Source organism: Ochotona curzoniae, unplaced genomic scaffold, assembly GCF_017591425.1.
Source record: "Ochotona curzoniae isolate NIBS_2020 unplaced genomic scaffold, NIBS_Ocur_1.0 contig_2699, whole genome shotgun sequence".
Classification (NCBI taxonomy): Eukaryota; Metazoa; Chordata; class Mammalia; order Lagomorpha; family Ochotonidae; genus Ochotona; species Ochotona curzoniae.
Genome location: NW_024465561.1, coordinates 4,431,375 through 4,443,579, shown reverse-complemented (window position 1 = coordinate 4,443,579; position 12,205 = coordinate 4,431,375). Strand labels below are relative to the sequence as shown.

The 12,205-nt window shown below is 41.0% G+C and overlaps 1 protein-coding gene across 2 annotated transcripts in view; it reads right to left on the bottom strand.

Annotated features, from left to right (window-relative positions):
- LOC121153685 (zinc finger protein 420) overlaps window positions 1-12,205 on the bottom strand; it is a 363,018-nt gene that overhangs the window by 234,337 nt on the left and 116,476 nt on the right. Inside the window, exons 1-2 of one of the 2 annotated variants that reach the window (XM_040976380.1) lie at window positions 9,862-10,006; window positions 4,353-6,428 (exon numbers count right to left, since the gene is read on the bottom strand). In XM_040976380.1, coding sequence (XP_040832314.1) covers window positions 5,062-6,428; window positions 9,862-10,006 — 1,512 coding nt within the window. In that variant the 3' untranslated portion in view covers window positions 4,353-5,061. Of the gene's footprint in view, window positions 1-4,352; window positions 6,429-9,861; window positions 10,007-12,205 lie in introns of those variants that run through there. The other variant, XM_040976377.1, reaches the window with a different exon arrangement.

The following is a 12,205-nucleotide window of genomic DNA, read 5'->3' as shown; positions in this document are numbered from 1 at the left end:
ATTAGTAGTGGAGCAGCCGGGGTAAGAACTGGTACCCTATCACAGGCTGCAGCTTTCCCTACTACACCACTACACTCGTCCCTAACATAAACTCTTTTTTAAAGATTTTTTTTTATTGGAAAGGCAGATTTACAAAAAGAAGGAGAGGTAAAAAGGTCTTCTGTCCGTTGGCTCATTCCCCAAGTAGCCACAATGGCCAGAACTGAGCTGATCCAAAGCCGGACCTTCTTCCAGATCTGCCACACAGGTGCAGGGTCCCAAGGCTTTGGGCCGTCCTCTTCTGCTTCTCCAGGACATAAGCAGGGAGCTCGGAGGAAGTGAAGCAGCTGGGGCATGAACCAGCATCCATGGGATCCTGGCGGTTTTGCAAGGTGAGGATTTAGCCACTAGGTTTTCGCATGGGATCCAACATAACCTCTTGAAAACTAGTAGGAGCTTGGTTCAGAAAACTACCTTATAAACACAGGAACACACTCAATGTCCTTTACATCAGCACTATTCTAGCCAGGTGCCAAATTCTGCACAGCCAAAGCAGGTTTTACACACACATAAAGCCTGCACTCAATCACAATCACAGTAACAGCCCTCCAAACACACCCATACAGAAAACACTCCCATTCTTTCTAACCCACACGTGCACAGTCACCCCACACTGCTGCACAGGGTGCACAGCTCGGAGCCTGACTGCTTTGGCCTTGTTTACAAATCCAACACCTTCTACTCTGATTTTGATCGTGAACTGGACAAAGTTACTTCAATATACAGGGGGGCACTGGAAGGAAGCCCTGAGGTTTAAGCTATTTAGCAAGCTTCCTGTGAAAAATGCAATTGAAAGCTGGAAACAAAAGTGTTCAGGCTGCATGCCCCATTCTCGCTGTAAGGCTCTAAGAGTAAGCAGCTCTACAGGGGAAGAGGGGAAGTGGTTAAGTGTCAGCGTAGAATCAATGAATAGGTTCCAACCAAGCACACGTAACTGAAGACCCAGGGGGAGAACAAAGAGAATGAAACAGAAGAATATTTAAAGAAACATTAGCTAAAACTTTAACTAAAATCACAGTGACAAGAGATCTCAAAATCTCAAGAATAAAGAAAACTTTTCTGAAATCAAACATTACCAAAAGTGACAGGAATCAACAATAAGACTGACAGCTGACGCTGAAACAGTGCAACTAAAGCTACAACAGTCTCATAATATCTTCAAGGTGCTGAAAAAAATATCAAACTGCAATTTTACACTAGATAAAAAATAGCCAGCTACTATTGAAACGAGTTTACCCTATCCAACCATAACTCCAAAATTTTAAATGTCCTGTTTATTTTGAGATTATCCCATATGACATTACTTATGACTACGGAATTTATTTTATAACAGAAGTGAATCAATAGGATCATATCCATGAATTCACCATGTTTTGGGTATACTCCCAGAAGACAACTGATCATATGCAGATGAAAAGTTCTGAAACAGACACAATAAGGATTATCTAAGAGGAATAGTATGTGATATTGGTGATTATTCTGTATATTTGCTCTGAACAAAAGATCAGCACATGATGCTACATCTCCAAAATCTTATACATGGATTAGTTCAGGAACCAAGGGTAGGAGGAGGTCAGATTAGACATTCTCAGTGTTTCACCACAATTTCTGGTTTTCTGCATTAGAACTTCGGGTTCTTCTACAGACAGCAGTATTTGATAGGATGGAAATTCTTAATCTCTTTTTGCAATGGTTTTTGGTTCCAGTTAGAATATATCTTCCAAGGGTTCATGTGTTGGAAGCATGATTCTCAGTCTTACAATGACCAGAGCTGGTGAAATGCGTAGAAGACACATTGCGCTAGGTACTACTTAGGTCATTGGAGGTGCCACCCACAAAAAGGATTAACAGTTCTCACAGGATCCCAGTTACTTTCAATGACAGTAGATTCTTGTAACAGGGCAAAATCAGGGATGCAGTTGCGACAGAGCAGATTGAGCTGCTGCCTGCAACTCCAGCATTCCATCATAGAAGCTGATTCGACTTTCAGCCCTTCACTGCCAATCTGGCTCCCTACTAATGCGCCTGGAAAGGTGGCAGAAAATCACTCAAGTGCTTGGGCACTCACGTGGGAGACCTAGATGAATCTCCTGACTCGTACCTTTAGGTGGGCCCAACCCTGTACACTGTAGCCATTTGGGAAATAAGGCAGCAGGTGGAAGATCTCCTGCTCTTTCTGTCTCTCTGCTCTCCACCCTGGCCCTACCAATCTCTGTAAATTTGCCCCGCTTCCCATCCAGCTCCCTGCTTGTGGGCTGGGAAAGCAGTCGAGGATGGCCCAAAGCTTTGGGACCCTGCACCCGAGTGGGAGACCCAGAAGAAGCTCCTGGCTTCAGATCAAGTCAGCTCCAGCCCTTGCAGCCACTTGAGAATCAGTGAATGGAAAAGATCGCTTTCTATCAATCTTTCTAAAAATAAAAAAAAAAACAAATCTTCAAAAAAAGAAACTGTTTGGAGGTAGTTATTACCAGTAATAATCAGAGCACTGAAATTTTTCTTAAAAGGAACTATCATGAAGTTAAAAAGAAAATGCTTTTCAAAGCGGGAACGATGGAACAGGTTGCAAGGGACGCACCGATGTGAGATTGTCCCCTCTTTTATGTTTTTAGCTTTGGAATCACAGAAGTGTTTTACATTAAAAAAAAAAATCAAATCTGGACCCAGTGCAGTAGCCTCGTGGTTAAAGTCCTTGTCTTGCAATGTGCCAGGATTCCATATGGGTGTGGGTTCAAATCCCAGCAGTCCTCTTACAAGGTGAGGACTTTAGCTGCTAGGCTCGCAAGTGATACCACACACCTGCCCTTGTATTGCCTTTCTGACTTGTATTCTTGGGTGCTTTCTGGTCTTGGGGGTATTGATTTGACTAGTCCGATTTTGTTGTTTATACCAGAGCTAACAACATAAATACATAAGCTACAGATGACATTTAATTTTTTAGGAGTCATATTCAAAAATACAATGAAATTAATTTTACTATATTTTAAATACAAAATATATCAGAACACAATGTATTGAATAAATATCTCTAAAACATTTTAATATGCACTTTGGGAAACTAAAGGACTTGATATCCTTTATAAAAACTGAGCTGCCAAACTAAGAGAGTTTTGTTTTACATTTAACTAATTTAACTTGGACTGACCACATTTGAAGTGTTTCCCACCTCAATTTTTAAAAAAAGATCTATTTATTTTTATTGGAAAGGCAGATATATAGGAGGAGAGACAGGGAGGAAGATCTTTTGTCCAATGATTCACACCCCAAGTGGCCACAACAGCCGGTGCTGAGCCAATCAGGAGCCTGGAACTCCTTCCAGGTCTCCCACACAGGTGCAGGGTCCCAAGGCTTTGGGCCATCCTCAACTGCTTTCCCTGGCCACAAGCAGGGAGCTGGATGGGAAGTGGCACCACTTGGATGAGAACAGGTGCCTATATGGGATCCCGGCATATTCAAGGTGAGGACTTTAGATGCTAAGCTACTGTGCTGAGCCCTCCTACTTCAATCTTTGTGGTCACCATGAGTACCATCTCTGACACTGCAAATCTTGTCCATTAATTTCCACATTTAGTTATAGGAAGCTTTCTTTATTCATTCTTTGAACACGAAGAGATTACTATCGGAAAGGTGCTGTACTAGATACAGAAATAAGACATGAAGTAGGAGGGTGCCTGGACCCCAATCTTAACTTTCTGAATACATTACAGTTTATTTCATATTCTAACTGTTGAGCTTTGGAAACATCCACAGGTTTGATATATAGGCACTTTCAAATAAGCCACACTTCAACTTGCTTGTACTTTTAAGTTTAATTTAATCCTTAAAAGATTATAGAAAATGCTTAAACATAAAAAACTCGTAAGAGAATAGCCAAAGTAAAACAAATAAAACCTACGCACCCATACTCAGTTTACCACAATTCTGCCAAACTTACCTTTCCCTTTGCTTTTGCATAAGCATTTAAGGATAATTTAGACATCATCTCTCCCATGTATAATATTCAGAATCTCTTCTAAAGACATTTTAAAAGCATACCATAATGCTACTATCAGACCCAACAGAAACTTTGTCTAACCCTATTAACATTCCTAATTTTCCAACTGTAAAAACACCTTACTTCACAATTTGTTCAACTTATAATCTAAGAATAGACTTTTCACTATAATCAATTGGACTTTTCACTATAATCAATTGATGTCTCTTAATCTTTTTCAATAGCTAAGTGTTCCACTCCCCTTGTTCAATGTCATTTTATTGGTTAAGAAACCATGTCATTCCTCTTGTAGAATTATCTACAGTTTAGATGTAATTGCTTCTTTTATGCCATATGATTAGTTCTTCCATTCCCCAATTTTCTCTGAACTTGCTATTAGGTCCTGAGGCTTAAATTCTGGTTCAACATTTTTGGCAAGATCTGTATATCCTGAAACACACAGGAACGTTTTACTGTCCTACTTTTTGCAAGGTTAAGATGGATCAGTGTTCAGATGATTTGACTCTGATCAATAATTCATTATGAGAACCATGTGTAGATCTATTATTACACTACACACAATGATCTTAATAGAATTCTCTAATTCTACTTCTGCATTCATTAGCTAGAATCCTGTAATAAAGAAAAATTTTACCTCACCAACTTCTGGTTGTTCTGGAATACAGTATATATTGCAAATGCAGCCTACATGTCTTTTCTTTCCTTTTATTCATCAATTTTCAGGATGAGTTTTACCCTGGCAATCTCCATTAAATATAATGGATGGAAGATTATAATGATGACAATAGGTAAGACAAAAAAAATTTCCACATTCATTCCTTTAATAAACTTGCCTTCTAGAATGACTTCCTAAAGTTCAACATGGTATTGGCGACAGACTTCCAAATATTCATCAGCATATTCTTCTTTTAAATAAACCTCTTACGCTTAGTTTTGAGCATGAAGTAAGAGATTCCCACATTCTAAACTTTCCCTTCGGAATTTATTTTCTAATGTTCATTAACACAAAATTAACAGCAAGATTCTTATAATTAAGTTACATTATGAATCCGTTGATGATACGTAAGGTGTGAATGTTGTCTGAATGCCTTCTTACATTCCTTACATTTGTAGGGTTTCTCACCAGAATGAATTCTCTGATGCTGAGTAAGCGAAGAATGAAGTCTGAAAGCCTTTCCACATTCTTTACAGTCATAAGGTTTTTCACCGGTATGAATACTCTGATGTTGAGTAAGCTGTGAGAGCAACCTAAAAGTCTTCTCGCAATCCTTACACTGATAGGGTTTCTCACCAAAATGAATGCTCTGATGTTGAGTAAGTTGTGAGAATAGTCTAAATGCCTTCCCACACTCCTTACAATTATAAGGTTTCTCTCCAATATGAATGCCTTGGTGGGAAATGAGTTCTGAGTAACGACGAAAGAACTTCTGACACTCTTTACATTCGTAAGGTTTCTCACCAGTGTGAATTCTCTGATGGAGAGTTAGATGATAGCCACGACTGAAGGTCTTCCCACACTCCTTACAATCATAGGGCTTCTCACCAGTGTGAATTCTCTGATGGAGAGTCAGCTGCTGCCGCACTCTAAAGGCCTTTCCGCACTCTTTACAGTCAAACGGTTTTTCACCAGTATGAAGTTTGTGATGTACTCGAAGGCCTGTACTACACAGAAAAGCCTGCCCACATTCCTTACACTCATAGCGCCTTTCAGCTGTGTTGAGTCTCTGATGTCGGGTCAGGTGTGCATACTGCCGAAAGGTCTTCCCACATTCCTTGCATTCATAGGGTTTCTCACCAGTGTGAATCCTCTGATGAAGATTAAGTTGTCCTCGAACTCTGAAGGCTTTCCCACATTCCTTACATCCATAAGGTTTCTCACCCGTATGAACTCTCTGGTGTACTCGAAGGTCTGAGCTACATGTAAAAATCTTTCCGCATTTCTTACATTCATAGAGTTTGTCAGAAGCGTGAATTCTCTTGTGCCGGCTGAGGTGGGCACACTGCCTGAAGGCCTTCCCGCACTCTGTACACTGATAAGGTTTCTCACCCGTGTGAATTCTCTGATGAAAAGTAAGTTGCTGGCGGACTCTGAAAGCCTTTCCACATACCCCACATTCATAAGGTTTCTCTCTGTTATGATTTTTCTGATACAGAGTGAGAGAAGCTAGTTTTCTGTAAGTGGGTACTTTTTCAGGGGTGGTTTTTGTCACTTGCCTGAAACGTACCTTGTAAGGACCATCTTGTCCTTCAAACTTTTTATATGCATCATCGTTTCCAAGAAATCTGTCATCAAGACCACGACTTCTAATTTTTTCTATTATTTCCCACTGAGATAAACTCATTTCATATTTATCTTTTTCTTGAAATAACTTTTTAGTGTCATACCTGGATTCCAAATCTAAAAGAAAATAAGAAACACATGGTATATTATTATTCTAAAAACACAAGGAAGCAAATGAAAATCTGTTAATAGAAAAAAAAAAGCATAACATAAAATAAAGGCCACAGTGAGTTTAAAAATCTAAAACACTTATGATAGATATCACAAGAGGAATAAAAAAAAGATGAAAGATAATCAAATTACTGGATGCAAAAAAAGTTTGAGAGTCCCAACTCACGTTTTTAACTATAATAAAGTGCAAATGGCTTTGCACACTTTCTATTTACCATAAGCCATTAACTCCAGTCATTCTTTCCTTTGTTCCCCATTTGCCTCCTATTTGCCTTCCCTGGGCTCCTACTACACGTCATATGCTTGTTATAGCCATTCACTATTACATTCTCTAGTAATTCTATCTTGGGTTTACATGGTAGCTAGGTTTCTTTCACACATTACGCATCATCTTTCAACTTATAAAAAAAAATTTTTATTTGAAAGGCAGAGTTATACAGAAAGGAAGAGTTTCCATCTATTGGTTCATTCTCCGAATGACCACAACAGCTAGGGCCGGGCCAGGCAGAAGCCAGGATCCAGGAACCCTATTCCAACTTCCCACATGATGGAAGAGGCCCAACTACTGCGGCCGTCTTCTTTTGTCTTTTCAGCTAATTATCAGGGAGCAGGACTGGAAGCAGAGCAGCAGGGCCTCAAACGCTGCTCATGCAGAATGATGCTGCAGGTGGTGACTCAGTCCACTAGGCCACAGTGCCAGCCCCACATGTAATAGTACAATTAAGAAGAACTGCCCGCGCTAACTTTAATTTATGTCCTTTATTTTCTACACCAATAGCTTATGTTTGGCTACCCAACACTTTCCCCAATCTTGGTACTCACTAATTTCCTCATTTATTATTCTCTTTAAATGTTTGTGTTTTAAGATTTTATTTATTTATGAGAAAGGCAAATATAGAGAGAAAGATCTTCCATCTGCTGGTTCACTTCCCAACTGGCTGTAACAGGCAGAGCTGAGCTGGAACTGGGCTGATCTGAAGTCAGGAGCCAGGAACTTCTTCCAGGTCTCCCAAAGAGGTACAGGGTCCCAAGGCTTTGCCCCATCCTCTACTGCTTTCTCAGTCCACAAGCAGGGAGCTGGATGGAATCCCAGCTGATGCGAGGCGAGGATTTAGTCACTAGGCTATCACACTGGACCCTCATTATTCTATTTACTTCCCTAAAACTTCCTCAAATGCAGAAACAAATTTTCATTTACCACTTAGTAACAAATCAATAATAGTAATAATAATTAAATTTCTATAACTAATTAACAATTATTGGATATTTTCCCCTGACTCCAAGTATATCTTCTTCCAGTGACTAAATATTCTTTTTTTTTCCCCCTACAGAAATATAAAGCAAGCACATCTCAGCTATGAGGCATATATGAATATAAATGGAAAGCAATTTATTTACAGTTAACCATTCTTCCAACTGTTTCTTCATTTACACACGCTGTATCTCCCCTCTTGCTCAATTGTTACTTTGCACTGTCATAACACAAATTTTGCTCTCGGCCTCATTTCAAAACCAAGGTAAAGAGCAATTCTATTTGAGAATAGAATTAGTCAGAACAACGGTTTAGTCAGTTATGCTGCAGCCTGCAATATCAGCCTCATATGTGTTAGGATCCCAGATGGGCATGTTCATGTCCTGGATGCGACATTTCCCATCCAGCTCCCTGCCTGTGGCTTGGGAAAGCAGTCAAGGATGCCACAAAAAGCCTTGGGACCCTGCACCCACATGGCCGACCCAGAGGAAGCTCTTGGCTCCTGGACTCAGCCTTGGCCATTGTGGCCACTGGCGGAGTGAAACAGCGGATAGAAGATCTTTCTCTTCCTTTTGACTGTACATCTGTCTTTCCAACAAAAACAAATAAAACCTTGAATAAAAAAACAATCTGCAGGGGCCCAGGTAAAGAAAAAAAAATTTGTAAAATTAAGTTTATGTTACGCATGGCAATACATTATAGCTGTTGCAGGAATTGAGGCCCACATGGCTCTCTTTCTTGACCATCCTGTCTAAAGTTACCCCCACTCACTCACTCAGTATCATTCTTCATATCCTTGCCTTATTTGCTTTTTTTCATAACATTTAATCACTTCAGGATGTTTAGCAATCCATCTATTTGCTTACGTTTTTACTGTATGTCTCTCTACCATGTAAACCTCAGGGAAGCAATAAAGACAAAACCCATAAAAGTCAAAACAGAAAGGAGGAGTTCAGCATCTAAATTAAAGTTACAGGTGCAACGGTTATCACTGAGGAAGAAAGTTCTTCCCTGCGGAAATGGAATGAGGCTACCCATGCGAGAGAAGAAACAGGCGGTCCATGGAAGCACGACTAGGTTTTCATCTAGATGGAATCTCCCTGATGGCTCACACTGACAAGTTCTGTTTTCTTACCAAGTTTCAGGACTGTTCTACGTAACCAACTCTTAAGAAGTGTGTTCCTCCTCAACAAGCAGGTCAGTGCCCTGCCACTGGCTGGCCTCTGCTTGGTGGCAACTTACTCACCTAGGCGCCATCTTGTTTTCTCACCCCTCACAACCAGCCAGGGCTCCTTTCCCTGTTCCAGTAGAGTAATCACTTCTGGCTTAGAAACGGAACATCCTGTTTGAAAGGAAATAACAGAACATAAAAACGGAAGTACCTGATCATGTGTTTAGAACAAAAATAGCTATCAGGATTGAAAAACGCTACAGTCACTTTAAGATCACAATGAGAAATGAGATCAGGGCGGTAGGGACATGGTTTTTATTTTAATTGAAACTTATACAGGCTGCCTTTTGAGAGTGATATTTGAAGGCAGTGCTTTCAAATTCTGCCTGCTACTGAGTCACTAGTGCAAATTATTTAATCTCCCTGTGCTTCGATTTTCTTCATTGTAAAAGAGTGGATAATAGTATCATGTTATTATATACAGGATTGTTATATGGTTTAATTTAATATAAGTGTTTAGGACAAAGTAAGTACTATGTATTTTAGGTGCTATTTACAAATATTTTGTTCCGGAGAAAATAATAAGCTTGTTGCTAGGATATTCATTCAATGTTTAATGCAAAGTTCACATATTTTAAACTTTCAATCACAGAGCAGTGAAGAGATATTTGTAATAAGAAATTAAATAGGGCCTGGCAGAATAGCCTAGTGGCTAAATCCTTGTCTTGTATGTGCTTGTATGACGCTATATGGGCGCTGGTTCATGTCCTGGCTATTGCACTTCCATCCAGCTCCCTGCTCCAAGAGCTTCTCTGTGTCTCCCATGTGGAGGATCCCAAGGCTTTTGGGACATGCTCTACTGCTATCACACTGGGCCTTTTAGCTGGGTTTTAAACAAGAAGATCAGGAATTCAGTACAGTGAAGTCTCTAAATTACTTAATGCACATAATCTTACCCAGGGAGACCAAGTTGCTGTAGTTCTCTAATATTACATCTCTGTACAGATTCCTCTGGTTTGAGTTTAAGCATTCCCACTCTTCCTGAGAGAAGTCCACAGTCACATCTCTGAACATCACCAAATCCTGAAACGACAAACCCATGTATTGTTGGTAAGACCCAATCAACTGTTTTTAAAGTGGAAGGATTTTTCAATGAATAGGCTTAGCAGCCCACGATGAGGCTAAGTAGCAGTAGGAAAAAAATGTGCCTGAAACAATTATTATCTCTTTTTTCTTGAATATTTCTATTAATGTACTGTAAGGGGCCCGGAGCAGTAACCTATCAGCTAAAGTCTTCACCTTACACATGCCGGAATCCCATATGGGCGCCAGTTCTAATCCCAGTGGCCCTGCTTCCCATCCAGCTCCCTACTTGTGGTCTGGAAAGGCTGTCAAGGATGGCCCAAAGCCTTGGGACCCTGCAGACGTGTGGAAGACCTGGAGGAAGTTCCTATCTCCTGCTTTTGAATCGGTTCAGCTCTGGCCATTGTGGACACTTGGGGAGTCAATCAGCGGATGAAAGATCTCTCTGTATATCTGACTTTACAATTAAAAAAAATAATAAATCTTTAATGCACAGTAAGGTTTGGGAAATTATTTTGGTAAAGGGCAATCTCTTAGGCTTTGCATACCACAAATGGTACCTGTTGGATATTCTTCTCCATTTTTGGTCAAACACTTCTTTTACAATGCAGCCGGCTTATAGGATGTACAAAAATAAGCCATGGATTTAATCTGGCTTACAGTCCAAGTTCGTGGTATCTAAAGTTTGCCTACCTCTCCAACAACCAAAACTTCTCTCTTTTTCTTTTCTAAGATTTATTTATTTTTATTGAGAAGTCACATCAGATTTCTTAAGAGGAGAGACAGAAAGATCTGCTGGTTCACTCCCCAAACGACCACAATGGCCAGAGCTGAGCCGATCTGAACCCAGGAGCCAGGAGCTTCTTAACGGTCTCCCATGAGGGTACGGAGTCCCAAGCTTTTGGGCTGTCCTCTGCTGCTTTCCCAGGCCACAAGAAGGGAGCTGGAAGGGAAGTAGAGCAGCTGGGATACAAACTAGTACCCATATGGGATCCTGGCACAGGCAAGGAAAGGACTTTGGCCTCTAGACTATTGTGTCTGGCCCTATATTACCTAACTTATAAAATTGAAACATTAAACATGGTAGGTAGTTCAATTTAGATGTGTTGTAAATACAAAATACAGACAGTTGTAATACTGTCTGAAATACAAACAGTAAAGACTTTGAAAAGGAGGGGCCAACACAATGGCAAGTGCCAGCACCCCATATGGTTCATGTCCCAGTTGTGCAAATTTCCATCCAGCTCCCAGCTTACGGCCCAAGAAAGCAGCAGAAGATGGCCCAAGTCATTGGAACCCCACACCCACTTGGGAGCCCTGCAAGAGCTCCTGGCTTCAGATTGGATCAGCTCTAGCCACTGTGGCCACCTGGGGAGTGACCCAGCAGATGGAAGATCTTTCCTCTCCATAATTCTATCTTTCCAATAAAAATAAACAAGCTTTTTAAAAGAGATTTATATTTGTTGGGCCCAGCGCGATGGCGCAGTGGTTAATGTCCTCGCCTTGCACGCCCGGGATCCCATATAGGCCCCAGTTCTAATCCCGGCAGCCCTGCTTCCCATTCAGCTCCCTGCCTGTGGCCCGGGAAGGCAGTCGAGGACGGCCCAAAGCTTTGGGACCCTGCACCCGCTTGGGAGACCCGGAAGAGGCTCCTGGTTCTGGATTAGCACAGCACTGGCCGTTGTGCTCACTTGGGGAGTGAATCATCGGACGGAAGATCTTCCTCTCTGTCTCTCCTCTCTGTATATCTGCCTTTCCAATAAAAAACAAAATAAATTAAAAAAAAAGAGATTTATATTTTTTATTGGAAAGTCAGATATACAAAAAGGAGGAGAGACACAGAGGAAGATCTTCTGTCTGTTGATTCACTCCCCAAGCAGCCACAATGGTCGGAGCTGAGCCAATCTGGAGCCAGGAGCCAGGAGCTTCTTCCAGGTCTCCCATGAAGGTACAGGGTCCTCAATTGCTTTCCCAAGCCACAAGCAAGGAGCTGGATGGGAAGCCAGACCCATAAGGGATTATAACCAGCACCCATATGAGATTCTGGCACATGCGAGGTGAGGACATTAGCTGGTAGGCTACTGTACCAGGCTCACAAACTTTGTTTAAAAAAAGGAAATTTCAGAATAACATGTGAGAATAATCTGGAAAAAAGAGAGTTCCAAATACAGACACCAACTTACATGAGCCATTATTTTAGCACGGCAGGAACTGGTC